The following is a 23,554-nucleotide window of genomic DNA, read 5'->3' on the forward strand; positions in this document are numbered from 1 at the left end:
AGAGCATTAACTCGACCGTTAATCCTTAAACTGGTCTGCTTTACAGTCATCACTAGATTTCTTAAAAATATAATAATATAATATCATCAAACACTGGGGGAGGGGACATGATTTTGATAGCTATATAATTCATAGTTGGCCGCTTTTTGAGGCAAATTTGTGACAAACATTTGAATGTACGGCATTCGCTGATATCAGATAACATTTACTCTTTAACAATCACGTTTTTATTATCAGTGATGCCTTTGTTCAACACGATATAATGCATGTTTTCGTGATGAATGTAAATTGTGTCACATTAAATTATCAGCTTGTAGGGGACTCGCAATAAACCGGAAACCGGAAACAAGCGGCTGGTGTTACACGTAACTCGGTCCCCCGCTTGTGTCGCTACCTCCGCCGGCTGGTGAACTCCGTCAACATGGCCAGTGCTGTTGGTACCAGATTCCTCCTTCAGAGATCAACGCGGGGGTTTCTCTTCTCCTCCAGGGCAGGGCCTGCTTTCTCCAGGTATGATAATGAATCCATACAAGTCTTGTCATTTAAACTGTAGCTTTAAACCCACAGGGGTCGCAGCCGCGGGGACGAGGACATTGAAAAGTCAGGTTGTTATAAAACGCCCTTACAATCACAGTTTGAGATGCTATAATACAATTTATTTGTGTTCAGCAGAGGAAATGCTGGTTTGAGGTCATATTTATGTGTACATTGTTCCCATTACAAAAAAACATAGTTTAAAAGCCATCACGGTCATGTTCTTTACACTTCAAGTCGCATTGTCACATGTCATGGGATGACAAAAACGTTCTGATTTAGTATCTATTTATCTACTCATCCATCCAGCTAACCATCATCTTAATGTTCGTTTTTATCATTATATTTTTCAACAATTAATTAATTACTTGGTCAAAGTATCATTGATCACAGGTTAAAAAGTGCAATACAATATGATGATGATGATGATGCTGATGAGAGAGAGAGAGAATAACAGACAAACAACAACAAATTATTATACTTTTGTTATTTTATTGTTTGTTTGTTGTCATCCCATTCCAGATAGACTCCTGTGATTGATTACTGCATGGTTTTGTGAATATGGTTGCCTTGAGATACAGCCAATGGCTTTGCAGGTTGGTCATCTGTTAGATTACATGCATATCATTAGTGATATGTACCGTGTGCCTGATGAAGACCTGAGACTACAAAGCGAGTTCAACATACCCAGCATACCTATTTTATAAGAGGTTTCTGTCATACAAAAACATCGTCAGGGAAAGACCAAGGGTTTTGCCGTTTCACTCTAGCTCTCCTAAGAGACTCTCTCACGATCCACGCACCGAGCTCCCCGGGATCTTCCAAGGCAAGATTCCCATTCAGAAGAAGCTCCAAGCTCATGTGCACACCAGCCAGCATCTCTGGCTCCATCTGGTGGAGTCAGATCTTACATTCTGTCTTTATGCCGGGTCACCTCTCGAGTGCTCCGGCAGCATGAGGCAGCAGTTAATTTGAAAGCGTAGTGCAACACATCTCAGAAACAAAATGTTGCTGAACTTGCTCCAAAGTGTAAGAATAGGCTAAAATGTGCTGTCTGTAGTTACGAGAGAGCTTTTTTGTTTATTTCTTGGAAGCATCTTTTTTTTTTTGCAGAAACAGGCCTAAAGCTTCTGGCTGTCAGCCCTGTCAGGAGGTTGGCATCAGATTGTTGGCGTTCAAACCAGGCCACATGGCAATAGTCCCGCAGTGAAGCCTGTTTCTGTGAAATGTGAAGTGATGGAGAATCTACAGAGATGAAACCAGTGACACAGATACATAGATTGTTTCGTGTCACAAGCTCTTTTTACACCATAAAAACTAAATAATAGAAATGTATTTAATATGGCATTGGTTCTAATTAGCTCTCCTGTCTTTTGGTACAGCCCAGCTCTGTGTCGTTCACATAGATTGGGTCCCAGTGATGATGAAATGTACCAACGTACCTCGGTGGCCATCATGCAGAAGGAGCCGGGCAGTGGAGCCATGATCCACAGCTACAGTTCCAGAGGGTTCAACATCGATGGCAACAAGGTGTTTGGACCTTGTGCTGTGCTGCCTCCTGCTATCCTCCAGTGGAATGTGAGCTCAATGTCCAAACTGCCTTCATAGGTGTCACTGTGTTGTGTCACGTACTGCCTTGTATTAGATTTAAATAACTATATGTGTGCATTGATTTAAATCTCTCTCTCTCTCTCTCTGTAGGTTGGCAGTCATGAAGACATTACAGAAGAGAGTGTCTCACTTTTCCACATGCTTGAACCAAGAATAGGTAAAATAAAAAGCACACAAACAACATAAAGTGCATTAAACAGCCTTCCAAAAAACATTCACTCGAGTGGTATTTTTATGAATCACATAATTATCATCAAATCGGTGTATCCTGTATGGAAGCATCTGCTTTCATTCTGTTTTTCCGTGCAGTTATTCAGGTTTTTCCACTACTTTTTCCACTTATCAGGGTTTATATGGGGTGTATTTACTAAAAGAAAAGGCCTGTTGTCATTTGACTTGTTTTCTGGTTCTCTATGCAGAGATTCTTGTGCTGGGCACAGGTGCACGTACTGAACGAATCAACCCTTCGGTCCTCGCTCTGCTCAAGCGTAAAGGCATTGCTGTAGAGGTGCAAGACACGGTAACCTATCCTCAGTTTCTCACTAAAGTGCTAATATGTTCTTCCGACAACACTTCACTTTGATTTAAGTGACCGTTCTGTCTTTCTTTTTCATCTCTGCTGTTTTGCAGCCAAATGCATGTGCGACCTTCAACTTCCTGACCAGCGAGCGACGAATGGCGGCCGCTGGTTTGATCCCTCCGCCCCTCAGCACAGCGCTGGAGGTGAGAGAGGAATAAAGGTTTGGATGTCGACAGAAACAAGGACTGATTTCTGCAGATGGAGGTTAGAGGTTTATGAATGATCCCGAGCCCGTGGGATGGTTCTACTTCTTCTTCTGCACAAAGCTTCCAAAGGAACAAACTCGACTCTGAAGAACCACTATGTTTTGGTTACAACTGTTACTTTTGGAGACGAAGGCCGTCACCTAGAGATCTGAGCAGTGAGCTGGCACATAAAGACTGTAATTAAGTGTACTTGTATAGAAATACTGTTATTAGTATGTAATATATCTACAATTTAAAAGCCCTACAAACAGTAACTCGCGTGTCATGAATTTAATGTATTTTCTTGGAATATGGGATATTTATTATATTAAAAGACACAAGGAAGAGTCACTGTCGTAAAAATAAAAGTGATCTATATTTAAAAAAAAAAAGAGATCTTTTGTCCAGCCTTCAACCTGACGTGTCAGTGGTGGCTGTCCTTCATTTGGGTAATCCTCTTTACTCTGTGCGTCTGCCTCCAGCAGCACTGCCTGTGTGCAGCATATGACAACATTCAGTGGCTTTGTCCTACCCATAAGCCCCCATAGATAAGAGAATCCGCAAATCCTCTCCACATCACTCGGATCCATCTTTTAATCATCTGCCTCCGTGGCCCCGGCGTCCGTCTGAAATGTTTAAATCCCCGTCGCTCACATGCAGGGTGCTGCATGATTACTTTCACCTGCTGCTTCTTCGAAGTCGTGGCACTGATTGGTGCTTAAAGGTATGGAAATGTGACCGTAATTATGCAAGCAGCTTAAAAAAACATTGAAAATGCAGCTGTCTTTACCAGATAAATCATCATTTCACAGTCGGTTTCAGCTGAAACACACACAAAAATGTATTTTCTAGACAAATGTTAGAGAAATGTTTATTATCACAAAAGCCAGCGTACTCAGGATTTTACTTTGGTGGTGAAGACAATAAAACTGAAGAACTGTGTCATGGTTATTGAGCATCACCTTGTCTCATACCAAAACCTTGCAAATTCATATGATTGAAACTTAAGTGTTTTCTAAATAGTCACAAAACGTTTTACAGAATTTCACAAAAAGGAGAAATGGCAAACAAATTAAACTCCCAACGTTTACATCTACATGCTACATAACACACCCTCTGCTTTCCAGCTGTGTAGCTTTATAACCATCCATACTCTCTTTATGGCTTCCCAGCTGTTGACACAGTCGGTCCTGATGTTGAAAGTCTTTGTCAGTCGTCATCAGAGTTGTGAGACTGGTGTCTCTGTGATCCCCTTAAGCAAAGCTCTGCTCCCGTTATCCGGCGGTACATATCTTTGATGTCTTCACATTCAGCCTCAAAGTGGTTTATTGCATCATAGGAGCGGGACACAAATATCTAGTGAAGACAGAGGAGTAAGGAGACATCATGTATCAGTGCTGGACCGACCACATGTCACCCCATTTAAGTGTTTCTCTCCACAGAAATCTCCCTCTTACCTGACTTTTTTTCCCATCTTCATTGGGAACTAGTACTTTGCTGACGGAAACAAATCTGGATTCAAGACGGTGACAGGAAATGACATCATTGAAATGTTAACATACAATAAACAGAGAAATTAAAGATTTCAAAGCGTCACAAACTTTTCCATGATGGGCTCGAGAAGCTCCAGCCCTGGCTGGACTTCTTTCTCTGGGTTGCTGGTTTCTGCAGTCGTGCTCACTGTGGCAATGTACATCCCGTCTGAGGCCACGTTGTGGACATAGGACACCACGGATATGTAAATGTCTGCATGGACAAAACAGATGGGACTCCCTTAGACAAAAATCAACCAAATAATTTAGAACCTGTGGAATGCAACACACGTGTAAATGAATGCGTGATTCATTTTTCATGCTTTGGTAGGAGGAAAAAAGGCCAAAATACCAGATTTTCTGTTGAGTTGAGTTTGAGGGATGATGATTTGACAGGAGTTGGCCTCATGGGTGTTTTTAACCGGATGGTTTAATAAGCAGATGATTCTTATCACACGCCCCACTTTCCTCACTCGATTAGGGACGTAGCTGGGGTCGCAAATGAGCTGTTTGCAGTGGAACAGCTGTTGGAAGAAACAGCAAGTTCACTCAGTACACAGTAGACCGTTTCTACTACTCTTGCTCCAGGTAAACACAACTTGCCTTCCCCCCGGCTTTCACAGCGCTCACTTTGCCGTTGTCCATCACAAGCTCGTCTACCGTTCTGTTCAAGAGGAACGTTCCTCCGTACTCTGCACTCAGTCTGAAACACATGGAAGCAGGTTGGATAATATGACGTGGAAATCAGAAATATTACAAACATCTAGAAGGCCATCTAATCTGATTCATTGTTTTGTGACCTTGCAAACCCCTGTGGCAGTTCTCCCAGCCCGTACACCGGGTAGAGGTACGGACTGGTGTTGTGTCGGGACAGAGACTCGGAGTACAGCCTGATCCGTCTGATTGTTTCCCCACACGGCTGGTCCAGGTAACTGCAGCGTCACCAGGAGACAGTAAAGACCAGGTTGTAACCTAAATGATCACCATTGTTTAAAATCTGGTCGATGCAAGTCGTTCCTGTGACTGACCTCTCACTGGTGTGTAAGGCTATGGCATGACCTGTGAACTCCATGACATCTTGTCCTAGGTCAAAGCGGCAGAAGAGGTCCCGTGTGGTCATTTTGTTAGGATCCACGTCCTGGTAGGTCCGAGGGTTTCTTATGTCAAAGTTCAGGGCGAAGAGCAGCAGCTTCCTGAACCTCCTCTTGTCAAACATGCCCATCAGATCTGAAACAGAGACGTCTCGTTGAACATCACTAAAAGGAGTTAGAACTTCATGACTGTGCATTAAACATTGGTCGGGTTCGTCACCTGAAGCATGCATGGCATCTTCCTCTGTGCAGGGGACTTTGTGCACTTTGCCTGCTTTGTACACATAGCTGCCTTCAACGACTTTGAAGTCCAGATATCGAGTAACCTCGGTGTGCACCATGATTTTCACCAGCTCACCTAATGCACAGACACAGCAGTATGTTAACACCAGCATGCTCTCTGCACACACAGAACTTATAGTGCTAAATTAGTATGTGTTTGTTATCAATTTAGATGATGTAATCGTGTATCACGATATCTCTATATAAGAGATATTCATCATGCTATGACTCCACTGAACCATGATGAATTGTCATATTTAATCTAACTACATTAATGCAAAAATCACAAGTTCAGATGCACTCGGCTCTCACCATCGGCAAGAAAAAACTTGGGGATAAGATCGATGTTCCACTCTTTTCCGTGGCCCACAGACTTAGCAGGTCCTGGAACTTTGAACCTTTTGTGCAACTGTAAATGTAGAAAATATTAAACACAACAAATAAATAATAATAATGATAATGTAGCAGCAGCTTTTATAAAAGAAAATATAGGATATGCACGTTGGGTGTTGTTTGTGTGAACCCACCTCCTCAAGGGTAGAAATGGATGCACTCTCTCCTCCATAGTAAGGATTCTTGTCAATGTGAAGAACCTTTTTCCCACTTTGAGACAATAAAACAGACAGGATACATTCCTGAGAGAGACAGTAGAGCAGTCAGCACACACACACACACACACACACTGTGCATCTGTTCATCTGTTCATCGTGACTGGCATAATGACATCAGTTAATTGTTGTAAATCCATTTAACAGAAGCTCAGAAGGCCTGCAAGTGAATGATTCATGCAGATGATTTTACTCATGAACAAACTTAACCACCACTTATGACGTATGATTAAGAATAGCCGAGGCAACACATCAATGAAAATGTAATTCAGTCTATCTTTAGTTTTTCTGCATAAATTGTTAATATAAATGCAGGTAATGACAATTGTAATTTTCCACACACAGATTTGTATGAATTGTTACCTTTAATACTATATATAGTTTTTCTTACCTTAAGCCCCGTTCCAAGCACAATAATATCATAGTTCTCCATTCCTACAGCCCCTCCACTTGTTTCTCACTGCCACACTGAGTCGCAGTGCTTTGCCTGACTGCAGCCTGTGGCAGTATTTTAAATGTGTCCGTGTGCATATGTGTACAGATATGATGATGATAAGTGACACTAATGTCTTTGTGATCCCCTTTGCAGTAATCCTCTTAAGACTGGCATGTCCATGCTTGCAAATGTGTGAATGTATGCGTTTGTGTGTGTGTGATTGGCTGCAGATCGAGGTATTAAATGAAGACTTGAGATCTGTAAATGAAGTATTATCAGCAACATGTACTATCAAAGTAAATGTACATGTTCTACAGTAAAATGTCCTCTGTGACTGATATATGTAATATTATGAGATTGTTAATACTGATGCACCAATGTGTATGTAACATTTGACTGCTTATTTTAAATCCCCTCCCCCCAAATAAAAAATAAAAGTTGTAACTCATGAGTATGTGTTCATTTGTTTTGTCTTTCCTCAAATATTACCTTTTTTTCTTGAAACATTGGGTAATTTTACCTCTTTGGGCCTTGGAGATTGACATTTGAATTTGAGTGATGATACAAGTACAATATTGTAATGTTATATTACAATATTGTAAGTACTGTACTGGACTAGGGACACTAAAAATATGTCCACAATGTTCTAAGTAATAATAAGCCAAACACTAATGCAAGCAACATGCTTCCAAAAAAAAATTGCATATTATGTTTGTTTCTCTTTCTTAATTTTAAAAATGCATAAGTCAACAACAATAACGAAAAACAAGCGATTGACATTCTGCAGAAATTACAGTGGGACTGCGGTTTGCTGAAAAACTGACGCTGAGCTCCAAAAAAAAAAAAACTCCGTTACCCATAATGCCTTAAAAAAATGTCTGCGCCGTGGATCGTCTCTTTGGACTCGCGCTTGATAAACACGCCCGAGCACCCGGCGGTCTGGTGGAAAACGCCTTTGACACAGTTTTGACATCTTGCACCGACTCCGCCTCCCCGGGGCTAATTCCGGTCTACCCCGGGATGTAAATGAAACCGGATTCTGACGTGTACTGTCGATGGTTGAACTTCCCGTCGCTGCTGTTATGTGGGCATCTTCGTAAACTCCAACTTTAATTCACGTACTGTTTGACTCGGAGGAGTTGAACAAGTCAGAGAAATGTCTTCGGCGCAGACAGTAAGTGGCTCCGTTAAAGTGAGTTGGTTTTACGTGACATGTAACAGTGGCTGTTCCTGCTTCGAGCGTCCAACTTCGGCGTCCCAACTGCCGCATTCGTTAGGTTATCGTATCATTATGCTAGCTCTCGAACGCTAGCTATTTTATCTTTTACGGCGTCTGTTTCCCGGATAGTTTAATGTCTTGCTGGGAATGGCGGCTTGTAACAGTCTGTCACGCTTTACTGACACCTTTTAGTAAATTTAGTACAGTACAAAAAGGGGCGTGGCAGCAAACACGCCTAGCTCTGTGACATGATGAGACACACGTTTGACCTCAGCCTGGTGGCGTCCACACTGATTGAGTTATGTATTGTCTCAGGTGAGAGAAGTAAAACTCTTGACAGTTTTGTGTTGAGTTAGTAGTCAATAAACTGTAGCAGAATAACTGCTCGGTTATTATTTTACATTACTAAACACTGTATTTAGTGAATCACAACATAATACATTTTATAACAGTTATTTAGTTATATTTGTGCTGCTGTGATTTGTTCCTTTAGTAGAGGCAAACATGAACCTTCAGTTTATAATATTGAGAAAAGAGTAATTGATTAAATGTTGTGCTGTAGTTGGAATTGTTGGCATTCAACATTAATTGTTCTCCCGTGATTGTCTCAGTTTTCAGACCCAAACAAACACAAGCGTGTATCTGTTCAGTCCAACCCTGGATTCCTGGAGCGATTAGGTCAAACTGCAGGAGGAACAGTTGTCGGCATTGGACTGTTTTTCCTCTCAATCTATGTTCTTTTCACCAATGAGGTAAGAAACACACACACATTGGGAAACAGTTGCATTCATGTAATCACATCAAAGTCACAATGCACACTGTTACTGTAAGTAGTAAGTCAAATTGTTTGTGTAATGTTGCATATTGGTGTAACAGCAGACCAACTCTCTGCAACTGTTTCTGTTCTCAGGGACGGGCTCTGCAAACAGCATCTTCCCTGAATGAGGGTCTTTCCCAGGTAGTGTCGTTGGAGCCGTTCTCCAGCCTCGACCTGCAGAACAACTACCGTTTAGTTCATCTGTCTGCACAGCTGCGCACCTCACAGGTAGACCGGACTCTCTCCAACCGCACAGCAATTTTGACGTCACAGTTAATAATACATTCTCAGGGGAACAACTGGGACCAGACTCAACACTTTGCATATACTTAAGTGTATTATCCATCTCGGTAAATAATGCTTCATTTATATAGCACTTTTTAAAACATAAAGTCTACATCTGATGCCTCTAACATTTCATGCCTGTATCCTGTCAAGCCTGATGCTGATCCTTACACATAAACCAATGGTCCCAGCCTCTTCCACACAGTGAGGCATGTGGCTAAATTGAACATTGGTATTGGATCGTAACTTCACATCTGCTGATACCCAAAGTTATTGCTGTCTATATCAGTACTGATTTATTCTGTTACTTAGATGCAACAATAGTGAAGTAAATTTTACTTAGATGATTAATCATATGCACCCGTGTCTGTGTAGCCCCTCCATGACCCCAATTACAGAGTGGTGGTGCAGGCAGTGAAGCTGAAGAGAGAGGTGGAGATGTATCAGTGGGTGGAGTACCATGAGAGCAAGTGAGTCTGTTGTCTGTGTATGTCAACATTCAGGGTGGGGTCAGCTGTAAAAATGTTGCTTGGAATGCAGAACATTATTGGCCTGAAGTGACTTTGTTATTGGGTCACTCATTTCAGGGATTACCAAGAGGATGGTGAAACCAAGACTGAGACGACATACACCTACAGTTAGTTGTTTTTGTTGCTGATTGGTAACAACGTGGTGTGCTTGACTCTGGTTGAAACTGCATTAATTGTTTAGAGGTGTGATGTGAATTGAAGCATCAAATTCCTTTTCTTTAGACACCGAGTGGAAATCTGAGTTGATCAACAGTCGTAATTTTGATAAGGAAATCGGTCACCAGAATCCAAGGTACTCGACTGTTTTAAAATATTATTCTGATCTATTCTATGGCATTTTTGTGCATTAATTTGTGTGCAGTTAATCTTTAATTTAATCATTTCAGTGCCATGGCGGTGGAGAGTGTGACAGTAGTGGCTCCTGAAGTCGGAGTTGGACCTTTCATTCTGTCTAAAGGTATCTTTACTGACATAAACACACTACATATAGAAATTACACAGATTATTGTGTGTCACACCGTTAAATTGACTCTTATCAACCGATTGATTGGTCCTCCTCAGGTCTGGTGGAGCAGATAGAAAACTTCCAGACACTTAGTCTCAGGGATCTTTCTGACCCGGACCCTTTTCTCAGCATTGATGATGATTACTTCTATCACACTCAAAACCCCCGCAGGCCAGAGGTGAGCATCATGATGTGAACTTCTCATAGAAACGTACATCTCTGATGAATTATGTTCTACATTTGGTGCAGTAGTTATTATTCAGGATTTTATTAAGTATGATGATGTTTTTTTCTATAAGGTTGGGGATGTACGTGTGAGATTCTCCTTCGCTGGACTGAGTGGCGAGACATCTGCCCTTGGATTGGCTCAAACTGTGAGTGCTGCAGAAGACCAGTTATAATATTAATTTAATATGATGACATGAATGAATTATTCATTTGAAATATTTTCTGCATTTATTTCCATTGTGTTCAGACCATGTGATGCAGATATGTTGGTATTTATCGCATGCATCAAAATCTTTAATAACTGAACTTTTCAACCAGTGTTGAGACGGTTAATCTGATGGTCCAGTTGATCAACAGAAAATCAAGCAACATTCATTTGGATAATACATTAATCGTTAAAGTAATTTAAAGATAGTACAAACTTTTGGGATTATTGAAACTAACTGCAACTAACAATTATTGTCATGATTGATAAATCTGCTAAATATTTTCATAACAAATGTTTTTGGTCTATAAACTATCATATACCAGATCAAAGTATGTTAATTTATTGTATACTAACTACAAATAATATGGAATTGGCTAAATTGTCATTAAATGGTGAACAAAATCACAATTTCCTTTAGTGAGGTCGCTAGTTTTGTCCGAGCCACAGTCCAACACTAAAGGATGTTTTCTGTCACACAAGATAAAGAAAAGCAGCACATCCTCACATTTGTTGTGAGGATACGCAGTTGGGTCCAGGCAATGTTTGAGCATTTTGCCTGGAAAAGGACTCTAACAATTGATCAAAATAGTTGCCAATTAATTTTTGAACAATTGAATGACTAATCTTGTGGTCTTGTTCATTGTGATGACCAATAACTGCTTTTCAGGTCAGTATTGTGGCGATGCAGAAGGGGGAACAGCTGATGCCTTTTAAAACCAAATCAGGAGACACACTGGAGATCCTGTACCTGGAGGAGCTCTCTGCAGAGGTCAGTGCGTTTTTTTATTTTTATTTCTTGGACACTGCAGTTGTTTGTGAAATGGTAAAAGATTCATACCCATATGTGTCTAGTTAACACACATTTGTATTATTTTCTGTAGGAGGTTATTGAAAAAGAACTCCAGCACAACAGTATGAAGACATGGGGACTCAGGGCAGCAGGCTGGGGCATCATGTTCCTCAGTATTCAGCTGACCATGCGAATCATCTACACACTGGGTAAACAAACCCTCACCGCTGCTGTACATCCACATCATAGATGCATTTTTCACCTGCATATCTCGTTCTTAATGCGCTTTGTTGTGTGTCTACAGTTGATTGGGTTCCTATAATCAGAGAGCTAGTGTCTGTGGGGCTGAAGATCTTCGCCCTGTGTGTCTCCTGCTCTCTCTCCCTCCTCACCATCGGAGTCGGTTGGTTTTTCTACCGACCGTTAGTGTCTTTGGCTCTGGGAGCAGTAGCGCTGATCCCAGTGTTTCTTGCCCGCTCAACACTTCCAGTCAAGAAGAATGAATGACTGTCAAACTGATGGATATCACAAAAAGATCTGATGACTGGCTGTTGGGATTGTGCAGCCACAGCTGGGTTACAAACCACAAATCAATTTCCTTCTAGGGTAAAACAGACATACGATGGTGATGAATGTGTTCTGCAGTTACAGTGGTGATCACTTTGTCAGCCTGGAGATATATTTTTGGATAAAAAGAAATCACACCTCCACCACTGCTGATGTGATGGATGTCAGTGCTGTCTCAACAAAAATACCGCTTGTAGTAAAATGCCAAAAAAACACAATCTGCAATTTTGAATGGTTTGTATGCATGTATGTCAAATAAAGCACTGACATGATGAGTCTGAATGGTATTGGCTTATCACAGATAGACAAGTTAGAAGTTTTATTAAGCAATTTAAGTGAATATGTGGACAAAATAGATTACATTTTGATTGATTTTGACCTTTTAAACCACACCTGGAGACCCACTGGAGATCCTGTACCTGTAAGGGCACTCTGCAGAGGTCAGGGTGATTTTTATTTCAAATGACAATATGATCGTCAAGAGTCATGCATCTGTCGGGGTTGATGAGAGAACCAAAGGCTTGTATTATCTACAATGCTACTGTGGCTGACCCAGGAATCTGCACCCCCCCCCCCCACTCTGAAATGCATGTGTAGGGATTTAGATGCATATGCAAATAGGCCAGTATCAAGTTAGTTGTATGTTAAAAAAGAAAAAAGGTTGCATCTCTTTCTTAAAATCTTTATTCTGTATCCCAGCTGGAATATAACTCACCGGGTTAAGTGTCATTCTGTGTTTAATAAGTAAGTGATACAAATTATCAAGATTCTTACAAAGTAATTTATTACACAAAACACTAAGTTTCCATTTGCATTTTAACAAAATGACTTTCCAGTCTCATGGTGCATGTGATCATAATGCACATAGGATTTGTATAGGAAGCACACAAACAAATTTTGACTTCATGTGTGCGTCTGGTTGTTGAAACAATTAAAGGACTGTGGGTCACAGTGTACAGGTACTTCACCCTAGTCAGCTGTGGAAACTTACTCAGATCAGCAGGCAGGGCTTTAGCACTTAACTGTAGTTGGCAGGTATGACACGACAGGTCTCCTGGCTGACCTCTTTGATTACATAGTACATGTTGATAAAGGAGGTTTCATTATGGCAAATTTACTCATGTTAAAGTACAAAAAAGTATTTTCCATAACCTCAAAATTGAATACTGACAGAACCTGACTACTTTCGCTTAAGACAAAAAAAGTAAAAGCATTACACCTTTAGTAAAAACTGGGGAGAACAGTCCTTTGTTTGGGTGTGTTTAGGGGTAGGTTTGACCTAATGCTTCTTCTTTCCCCTAACGGAAGCAGTCCTCGTGCCCCGTTTACAGTAGGACACATTTACTGCTCTTCTTTCCCCGCCTGGCCTGTAGTGCAGCCCTGGTGGCCATCTCGAACACTTCCCTCACACCATCCTTTGTTTTTGCAGAGCACTCCATGTATCCAAAGGCACTGATCCTGTTCGCCATGTCCCGCCCATCCTCTGGTTTCACAGGTTCCTTAAGACAAGGTCAGGAGAAGCTTAAGACACAGGCAACACTAGAAGACTGTTAAAGTGTTTGTAACTTTTTTTTCTCTCTACCTGCTTCATTTTGGCAAGCTCCCTCCGGGTGTGCTCATCGTTACGCAGGTCCTTTTTATTTCCCACCAGTATAATGGGAACATTAGGGCAGAAGTGTTTTACCTCTGGAGTCCACTTCTCTGGGATGTTCTCTAAATGAGCAGACAAAAGACCATCAGTTGGAACACACACGCAGCTACATGATGCACGTGGGTGAGATGAATTGTGTTGCACAGGTTTCCCCATGAATTTGTGATAAATAACTTGATGTGTGTGCATTTCTGCAGTTGTGATGTAAATCAAGTATGATGCAATGACCAGAGGAGGATTGTATTTCCAATTTTGTTTGTGGCTGGTTCTCAACATGACATTGTTAGTGGACATTTTAAATCAGGCTAGTCTGTGTTCTTCCCTCCTAAATATAATAATAGAATACTATTGTACTACATCTGAACTGTGTTTCCTCTCCAAATAATCCTTTATGCAAAACCTTCACTAGCATTTAGATTACATTTACATGTGTAACAGAAAATTGAACCACAACCGTTAACGACACGTCAGCTCTCCGTTTCAACTTACCGAGACTGTCGGGGCTGTCGATAGAGAAGCACATGAGAATGACATCGGTGTCGGGATAGGAGAGAGGGCGTAGTCTGTCGTAGTCTTCTTGACCTGCTGTATCCCAGAGTGCTAACTCAACCTGCCATGAGAGTTAAAAAGCTATCAAGCCAAACCACATTCAGGAAGTTTCGGGTCTACAGCTTTGAACTAATATGGATTTAATGAGTGCATACAAATGTTTTCCTGTATTCAGTAATACTCCTAACATTTTACATGAAAAAACACTTTAACATGGTTAATTTAGCTTTTAAAAATAAAATTAATAAACAGGGATACTGATAATCAGGATACGAAGATGACAAGTTTCATGGCTGAAATTGATATTTTGATAAAAATCCTGGTGAAGTCAAGTTTGATTGTTGGTATGCATTGATGTAAAGTACTAATTTGTAGCTAAACTAAAGTGTTAAAAATCTCAATTCACAAATCAATATACAGTAAATTGGGGAATCATTGTCATGTTGCTGGTGTTGTGTTGTGTGGGTGTAATTTTTGCATCTATAAAATCATGCATTGCATTGTGGAATTATTTCTGATTGTGTAACCTATGCACTAAGTAGTGCCTCTAAAAATTCACACAACTGAATACTGAATATGGACTATAAAATAGTGCCCACTTTTCACACTTAGATTACACTTATTCAAACAAATAAAATGGACAGTAAATAAAATGCAATATTCATTAAATAAAGGTCATGTCAGGCAAAGCAGATTCATTTGTGTGATTTAAACTACATCTTTAAAGCACAACCAAGATACCATGTGATTTAAAAGTGTATCCAAAGTAAAGCGAGTACGCGCTTTTATTATGCACTTACTCATAATCATATCTTAATCATATCAACAAGCCTGTCATTAATCCAAACCCTCAGGGTTGGTCAACTTTATTTGTATTAATCATTACATTAATCCTTTACGATTGTTGGTGAGAAGGGGTGGAAAACGAGTACAACCAACCAGCACCCAGCTGCTACTGTAAGTTACATCGTATTGATCTGATCTAAAATGTGGGAAGAGCAAAATTAATTCATACCTGTTTGCTATCAACTTCAATATCAGCAACATAGTTCTCAAACACCGTGGGCACGTAGACCTCTGGAAACTGGTCCTTACTGAACACAATGAGCAGACAGGTCTTCCCACAGGCTCCATCTCCTACTATGACCAGCTTTTTCCTGATTGCTGCCATTGCTGCAGACAAGGGACAGAAAACGTCAGAGGTTAGGACATGAGAACATAAACTAACAGGCGTAAATCGTTTTGCAACCAGCATTATACAACTTCTACCTCTATGATGAGCAGCCGGTAACCTTCAGCTGTGTTGACACAACGCCAAACCCGTCTGAAATACCCGAGGCTAACTGTTTAGCTTTCTGTGGCAACAACAACATCGCGGCCGGTTATAGTCGGTCAGTTTTACAGAAGGTTTCTATACACGGAAGAACAGGTGGGTTAGGTTTAGCCCATGTCTCGATTTGAGCTTAACATTTAAAATGAGACTAGGAACTCTCTTCCGCGAAGATTTCCGCTCCGGTGTTTCTGACCCACCCCGGGATCAAGATTGAGAAATGTGTCCGTGTATACGTTCGTCCCACGTCACCATTGGGGAACTGACTAAACTAACCTAAAAGCGAACGTGTTGCTACCTGGTAACAGCAATTGTGAATCACCGTAATGTAGGCTGACCTAGATTTATGTTAGCTAGGAGGTTCTGTTTACAAAAGACTTGACGCTAGCTACTGTAGCTAACCAGCTAGCGTTAGCCGGATAGTGCGCTAGGTTTAGATCTTTACATTATTCAAAATGTGGTAAGTATACATGTGCAATATTTATGACATAATACATCTAGTACCACGGCAGTCTTTGTGGTTGCTCACAAACTACCATGGCAAACCTTGCTTTTCCCTTTGAGTCCCAAAACCGGTACGGCTAGCTAACGACCGGGCTAGCTTAGCATAACGGAAGTCAGAGCGACTTTATCGGTCTGTTAGCTAGCTAGCAAGCTAGCGTCAGCAGAATATCGGATGAAAATATAGGTTAACAAAGTACATATAACGATATAACTGCCAATAAATGTACTGACAGCACACTGCAACTCAATATCGCTTGTAAATATAACATTCTTACCTAGTGATTGGCTAAAATCAATCAAATTGATTTCCAAGTAGTGCTTTGTTGGCCTCTGTCGCTGCTCCCTGACTGCGCCGCTGCTGCTGGAGGATTAACAGGAGGGAAGTGAGGGGGTGGGGAGAGGATAACAATACACTATTGTACAATCATTACAATATTACCTTATACATGTAATACATTATTGCTTGGTTCATATTATTTCTGTTATCATTATGCTTATAATTATACATTTGCTTGTCATTATTTGTATTGTTATTATCATTATTATAATTATTGACACATTTAATTTGATATTTTTTGGTCAAAAATAATAATACCAATAATACAGAACAACAACATCATTGCCAGGCGTTATGATAGTCACAATATATAGCAGACAATGACTGTCTGTTGCATATCTGTCACACATCCTAGTATGTTATGGATTATAGGCAGGGGGTCTTTAAACAGTACTTCATTTTTGGCATATCATTTAAAGTGTAAGCGTCATAGAAGGAAAGTCAGTCTTTCCATCTCAGTCATCTCTGCTGATTTCAAGTCAGTTCTACTTTAGGTGGATCGGCCTCTAACCATTTACGAGTGATGGCTTTTTCTTTCTTTCTTTTTTTGCTGCTGCTTTTATAAGTATTTTAAGCATCCGTCATTTCCTATTATTTCTTCTGGTAGATCACCCAAAATACTGTAACACACATCGGGCAGATGCCAAAATATGTGTAGTGATTTGCCTTTATATGCCCTCTTTTTCTCCAACATGTATGGGCTGTCGATATAATATATGTTTTCAATTTAGGAGTAGTAGTACTAGTGTTCGGAATATTATCTATGGTTCATATATATATAGTCAGACCTAATGTAACGTTTATTGACATGGGGCCCTCCACTCCGGGAGCTCTGTCTGGCCTGCCTGCGGGGGTGCCGTCCTAGGGGTTGTCCAGGCCTGGATAGTTGGGGAGTCCTGCCCCAGGGCTTTATGGCCGTGGTATGGGTCCCTATCTGTCTGGGTCGGGGTGGTCTCTGTGGCGGCGTCCCCTGTAGTCGTGGGCTTGGACGGCTCTCGGTGGGGAGGGCTCCCTTAGGATGGTGTTTCCTCAGTTGGTCTATCAGTGCTCGGCCATATTCATTCAATTTTATCTTGCGGGGTGGGGGGGTATGTATCGGTGTAGCTTGTGTGTTTGTGTGTGTGTGTGTGTGTGTGTGTTACATGAATGAGGGTGCGGGGAGTGGGGATGTTAAAAGGGTTTGTTTTATTTTAATGTAAAGCACTTTGGGCTGCATTTTTATGTATGAAAGGTGCTATATAAATAAAGATGACTTGACTTGACTTGACAAACATTTACGTGTACCTGTAATATCCCTACATGGTCCTAGACATTTGACTAATCTTGGTATCGAAAAAGTAATACAGTAAAAGATGGCAACACTTGTAAGATTCCTTTAATGGTGTACTTATGTTATTGGGTAATGGGTATATGTAAATTTAGATGTACACAATATACACGAAAGCTTTAATTTCTGCCTAATAAAACTGTACATTTTTAGTGAATATCTCTTTGGAATGATGCAGTTGCAGCCCTCTATACCATATCACAACATCTGAACATAACCAAGATTAATGCTAGTAAAGTTAGGGAGGTTTGAGTAGGGTTAGGTAGAATCTTCAAATTGGCCATTTGGGTACCTCAGGGAACTATTATGTCAATATAAATGTCAATATAGGCATTACGTTTTTACAAATACAACTGTTCTAGCAGTGTTGATAAAGATGAATCATCAGACCTCCGTACATGTTCCCAATCAAAGAAAACAATAACCCTTTGGTCTATATTTGGACAGCTCAGTTCTATACCAAAGCTCTAGGCCTGTTGAATTACAATCAATTCTCTGATTTATTCACCAGATGGAGACGCAGATCACGTTTTCATATGGAATGCTAGCGGAAGGGAGAGTGTAAATACTCCTCCATGCCATGCAAATTAATACAGACAGCTGGATTCAACTCAAAAATGATTCAAAGACACTATAAGCGCCCCTGTTACTTCTCCTATGTGAACTGTATACATTATTTCTAGAATAACAGGTCTACATGGCCCCAGGGTTGCTGTTTGGTAATTTGATGAAAGAAATGTCTCCATGAAACACAGATTAATTTAGGAATCAGCACCATATGCAAGAAAGGAGATTAGGAGCATTCTGATTGCCTCTCGGCTCTCAACATGGTGACTCCTGAGCTAACAGTACAAACTGGAGGGTTTATCAGCTGTAGACGAGCAGTGCAGAGCAGCGGCCAAGAGCTAGCCATCACTAACATGCATGAACATGCAATAAAGCATGCACAGCTGGCCCGGCTGTGTCAGCTAAGGAGAATCTCATATAATACTACACATAAGAGGGGGAGCAACCTTCTCTGCTCAGGTAGACATTACACCACTATATTTTTATACAGCCAATAATAGTTGTTTACTGCACTATTATTGCTCTGAATATTGAATGTTGCTGCTTTAAGCAGAATAGGCTTTTTCACAGCAGACATTTTACTTGCCATATAAGGAAAAGCATGTTGCTTATAACATTCACAATATCACCGTTCAAATGTCCTAGTGGGCCAGCGTGCACGGGACCCTGAAACCGAAGCAGCCATCATTGGTCTAATTGTATTTACAGATGTGCCTTTCCTACCGTGACATGTCAAATGTATTATAAATGCTTTTTAAAAATAGATTTTGGCGCATGGTGTAAAGATCAGGTAATGAAGAAGGACACGCATTAATGCTGTTATCATGCCAATGGATGTGCTTTAGTAGTGCATGTTCTCATATTTCCAAGACAGGGGCCACGGCTCCCACCCTGGTTGATATTGGACTGTAGTGCAAATTGTCAAACAAATTTGCAGCTAATAAAATAACCATAAAGAACTTGCAGGCCCCCTATAGGTCTGGATCCATGGGGTAGTTGCCCAATTGGTAATCTATGTAAGATACTTAACTTTAGCATACATTTTGATAAGACTTGACCTCGTGGTATTATTGTACTACTTTTACATAAACTAAAGGTTCTTTTACATTGAATATTTTAGGACACACTTTTGACAAAACCTTCCATTGTGGTTTTGCTACTTATCCTCTGTCAGCTCTTACGGGTCAGAAACGTCAGTGCTTTCATGAACTTGAGAGAGATTATAATGACACAAGTGTTTCCATGATAACAACCATTTATATATGGACTGAAAAATGGTTTAAATGTTTCAGACAGATAGATTAAGACAGACAGAGAGAGAGAGTGTCCGTTCTCAGCTGCTGCAGCCGTGTATTAATAACCGTAGCTCTCACTCTAATCCTGATAAGAGGCTTTCTCAGCACTGCTCAGTTCCACCTCGTGGAATCCAACTCAGGCTATTTCCATGAAAACGGTAATACTAATACCTCACATTCATCTGTATGTTCAAGTGGCTGGTATTTCAACAGTGAAAAGGGACACACTTTGAAATCCCCCCCCCCAACAAACCACAGACATGTGACCCTCTTCTGAGAATAAAAAATGTTTATAAACACACTTTAATAATGAACAACAGATTCCCCCACAAAAATCCTCTGACATTCATGCTAGTACTGATTTTGTAAGAAGATATCTGATTTAAGGAAAGACAAACTTTTTTTCTTTTGAAATGACTCGTCACCCATCTCTGGCCCTCCCGTCTGCATGTCACGTTTAATAATGTCAGTCTGGCTCATAGTATTGGTTACATGTTACCAGTGTACTCTCAACTATTAGAATTCTTAATTATTATATTAAAATTATACCGTTATTGGATTTGTCCAAAACAATTCAGACACACTGAAATAAGAACATTGTGACTCGGCAGGGAACCTCTTGTGTTCCCCTTAGCTCAAAACAAAACACACGAAGACACATAGCGATAACAACAATAACTGGTCAAAGGGGGGAGACTTTGTGATGATTATAGTGCCCAAAAGTGTTCCATGAGGTGCCTAACAGTGTGCAGACCTATTTTGCCCCCCCATGTATTGCCGTTGGCTTAGCCATGGCTCATCCAGTTCATTGATTTCCTGAAGAGGGAATAAACATTGCTTTGTTCAACACTATTTGCAAACCTACGGTCCCACACAATGAGCTCCAAAGCAAAGAGATTTGAAGATAAAACATTATTATTAAAAGGTTTGTGCTATGGGACAAATAAAGAATAGCATCGTAGAAATAAAAATCAGTTTACAGTAGCTGAAACAAAATATTATTCTGGAGGAACAACAGTAGTACACTGTAGCAAGACTGAGCGAGCTAATTAATTTCAATATTCTTGTTTGTTGTTGCTTGGTTTGGGTCAAACTGTCCCAGCTTCACTGTTTGTGGTCACAGAGTGTGACCCTGACCCACGTCCCTGTCTCTGTATCCTGCACCAGAGGGACAGAGACCCTCATATGAGGAAAGGGTAGTCCTGCAGATAGCGCAGCAGAGGCTTTGGGAGCGGCAGCTGGTCGGGGCAGATTGCATGTCTGTTGATGGTGAGGCGCGTCAGGTGCTGCAAAGAAGGAAAGGCCTCTGGTTTGTGCAGGGGATGCAGCAGCTTTAGAAGCACTCCGCTGTTCTTAGCTGTGTGCTTGGCAGGGTCAGGCTTCGTTTGGGCACGGATGTCATTAGTGGCCTGGCCCTGGGACGTGTGGCAGGAGGCCGTGTAGTGCTGTATGAGGCTGAGAACGTCTGGGAACTGCAGGTGAGGCAGGCCAGGGGAAATGGAGTCCAGCCAGAAAGAGCCCCTGCTGTAGTCTATGCGTATACTGGTGGGGCCGCAGCGGGTCTTCGCTGATAGAGCTAGCATGTACTGAGGATGACTGCTGTCCCGCACCAGAAACGTGCCTTCGGGCTGTTGTAGGAGAGCTTCCCGAGCTTCGCCCGCTGAGATGGAGCCCCAGTACCAGCCTGGGATCGCACGGATGGTTTGGATAAGGAAAAAACAGTCAGATGTTGTATTTCAAAAAAGCTAAATGTGAAGTCAAAATCAGTGAGACTGCAGGTGTACCTGAAGTCTGTAGATACTGGAAAGTTGTAGCGATGCAGCTGAGATCATCTGCTGGGTCGCAGGGTGGGGGAGAGGGATGTGGACAACATGAACCTCCTTGTGCCTCATGATGGAAAATGGTCAGTGCCCGGGCAACCATTTCTGACCGACAGCAGCCCTGTTAATATGGACGTGACGATACATGATACATATCTAAAAGGACCTTTGTGCAAGCTTATATTGTAGAGTGTATGTACTCAAGTAAAGTAAGTAAAACAAATCCTAAACAAAAAGGAAAGATTTGAGCTGACAAGCACAAAACCACCAGTGGAAGAAGAAGTATTCAGGGTTTTTCTTTACTGAAATAAAAGTAGCAAAACCAGAGTATAGAAATACTCCATGCATTAAGATCATAGTATAAGCATCAAAATCCACTTGAAGTACAAAACGTGAAAGTAGTCCTGCAGAATGCTCCAATTCAGAATAATGTATTGGATTTGAATTACTGATCCATTAATATGTACATTAGTTAATGCTGCAGCTGGAGGGGCTAATTTTGATTAGTATATACATTGCTGGGTTGTCTTGTGAATTTCACCAAGGGATCAATAAAGTCTTATATTTATTTTTAATAATAAATTGCAATGTATTTGTTGATAATATATTATGATTAATCTGGATCTGCAGAGTAACTAGTAACTGAACTAATTATGTATCTGTAAGTGAATTAAAAAGTACAATGTTTCCCCCTGAATAGTGTAGGAGTAGCAGATAATGTTAATACTCAAGTAAAGTACTGGTAGGAATTCCTCAAAGGATATTTATGTTATTTGTTTTAAATCTTTAATAATCTTACCTGGAACCAAAGGCTATCATAAGGATCACGACCAGTTTGGTAAAAAGAAAAGTTGAATAAACAGTCAATAATCCAGCAGTTCCTCCGAGTAAATAATTGATCACAATGGCAGAAAAGTCTCGGATGTGGGCCAACAAATAAAAATATTCCTTGTTACTATCTCGTAATAAAGATGAGAAGAGAATATCCGAGTGTGTTTACCGGCAGTCTGCTGCGAGTGAAACTGTGAGCGCGAGGCGAGCTCTATATTCAGTAAACTGCTGACAGAAAACAGCACAGTTCAGCCTTGACTGACGTAAATTCCAGGAATCCGTTTCCAAGAAAGGTTTTGCGTTTCAGCGCCCGCAGCGACGGACAAGCCGCCACCAGCAGCGTCACTTCGCTGTCAACGCGCACACCGCTTCCGGTACGGATTTCAAATTAAGATGCGATAATGTCGCTACTCTGTCAACTTGCTTTCGTTCTTTACAAAACAGAGTGAAAACGTTTGAGAAAATGGAGTTACAGACAAGCTCATCCTAAACTTGGCTGTGAGAAATGTTGTAAACGGTGTGGTGAATTACTTAATTATTTGCTGTAAGTGAGTGAATGAATCATCACTATTTGTATTCCGTTTTATTTTATAATGCCATTGTATGTATTTTTTATGTATTTAATATTGAACACTGGTTCTCCACACAAAGTATGGCAATGCTTTAATTTAATCCAGAATTAAATTTGAGCTGATTGTAGAGTTTTAAATGTAATGTTTTATTTACCTGCAGTTTTTTTCTACACTGATGTTTTTTGTTGAAGGCAAGTAGCCTTACTTCCGGTAATATTTGCGTTAACTCTGTTTTGCTTGAGTTACCTCTGTCTGTTTTGATGCAGCTGCCAGCATTAATGTGTTTGATGCTGCTTTATATATATATATATATATATATATATATATATATAGCCCTGAAGAATACCATTTCAGCCAGTGTTTATTTCTAGTTTTATCTTGTGATGCAGGAAATTACCAGCAGTTGATTGTTTTCCTTGAAATGAACTGATCTGTGTCATGTCAGAAGTCAGTCTGTCTTCACAAAGCCAAGGTTCATCATCACCCACTACACAGTTCCCATCAACAAAGATAATGCTCGGCTCGCTTGAAAGCTGTGACAGGAAAAAGGCTTTCCCGAGAGGAATGAAAGGAGCAGAACGGCACAGTTGAATGCTTCTGAGTAGAGCGACTTCCTGGAAAACACATACAACCAATTGACCTCTACTACTGAGCTGTGATCCCTGCTGCTGCTGGCCTGCATGACTATTACAATATCACACAAACACAGTCACGGAGAAAGAGAGAAATGAGGACTCAAATGCTACAAAATAAAGAAAATATT

At 40.8% G+C, this 23,554-nt stretch overlaps 5 protein-coding genes across 5 annotated transcripts; 2 read left to right on the forward strand and 3 right to left on the reverse strand.

The window, feature by feature from the left end:
- Nucleotides 1-359: 359 nt before the first annotated feature.
- On the forward strand, nt 360-3,274 carry ndufaf3 (NADH:ubiquinone oxidoreductase complex assembly factor). The gene is made up of 5 exons (XM_084029560.1): nt 360-510; nt 1,917-2,112; nt 2,236-2,302; nt 2,565-2,665; nt 2,776-3,274. Exons 1-5 carry the CDS (start codon nt 422-424, stop codon nt 2,881-2,883), a joined length of 561 nt encoding a protein of 186 aa, XP_083885686.1. The 5' UTR covers nt 360-421; the 3' UTR covers nt 2,884-3,274.
- A 495-nt stretch (nt 3,275-3,769) lies between these two features.
- On the reverse strand, nt 3,770-7,077 carry LOC311029144 (rab GDP dissociation inhibitor beta). The gene is made up of 11 exons (XM_084034115.1): nt 6,815-7,077; nt 6,343-6,450; nt 6,128-6,224; nt 5,754-5,891; nt 5,471-5,669; nt 5,243-5,374; nt 5,046-5,145; nt 4,795-4,966; nt 4,512-4,656; nt 4,368-4,422; nt 3,770-4,266 (listed from the first exon to the last, which is right to left on the reverse strand). Exons 1-11 carry the CDS (start codon nt 6,854-6,856, stop codon nt 4,120-4,122), a joined length of 1,335 nt encoding a protein of 444 aa, XP_083890241.1. The 5' UTR covers nt 6,857-7,077; the 3' UTR covers nt 3,770-4,119.
- A 797-nt stretch (nt 7,078-7,874) lies between these two features.
- Nucleotides 7,875-12,283, forward strand: tmem43 (transmembrane protein 43). Its single transcript, XM_084026713.1, has 12 exons — nt 7,875-8,033; nt 8,690-8,830; nt 8,989-9,123; nt 9,556-9,650; nt 9,768-9,817; nt 9,933-10,002; nt 10,097-10,167; nt 10,272-10,393; nt 10,515-10,589; nt 11,319-11,420; nt 11,533-11,650; nt 11,746-12,283. The coding sequence occupies exons 1-12, from the start codon at nt 8,016-8,018 to the stop codon at nt 11,946-11,948; spliced, it is 1,200 nt and encodes a 399-aa protein (XP_083882839.1). The 5' UTR covers nt 7,875-8,015; the 3' UTR covers nt 11,949-12,283.
- A 483-nt stretch (nt 12,284-12,766) lies between these two features.
- LOC311024355 (transforming protein RhoA) lies at nt 12,767-16,434 on the reverse strand. The gene is made up of 5 exons (XM_084026725.1): nt 16,318-16,434; nt 15,224-15,381; nt 14,149-14,269; nt 13,591-13,721; nt 12,767-13,507 (listed from the first exon to the last, which is right to left on the reverse strand). Exons 2-5 carry the CDS (start codon nt 15,377-15,379, stop codon nt 13,334-13,336), a joined length of 582 nt encoding a protein of 193 aa, XP_083882851.1. The 5' UTR covers nt 15,380-15,381; nt 16,318-16,434; the 3' UTR covers nt 12,767-13,333.
- Nucleotides 16,435-19,825: 3,391 nt separating this feature from the next.
- Nucleotides 19,826-22,492, reverse strand: cishb (cytokine inducible SH2-containing protein b). The gene is made up of 3 exons (XM_084021513.1): nt 22,188-22,492; nt 21,353-21,509; nt 19,826-21,252 (listed from the first exon to the last, which is right to left on the reverse strand). The coding sequence occupies exons 2-3, from the start codon at nt 21,489-21,491 to the stop codon at nt 20,750-20,752; spliced, it is 642 nt and encodes a 213-aa protein (XP_083877639.1). The 5' UTR covers nt 21,492-21,509; nt 22,188-22,492; the 3' UTR covers nt 19,826-20,749.
- Nucleotides 22,493-23,554: the final 1,062 nt, after the last annotated feature.

Source organism: Eutrigla gurnardus (genome assembly GCF_963514095.1).
Source record: "Eutrigla gurnardus genome assembly, chromosome: 2".
Classification (NCBI taxonomy): domain Eukaryota; kingdom Metazoa; phylum Chordata; class Actinopteri; order Perciformes; family Triglidae; genus Eutrigla; species Eutrigla gurnardus.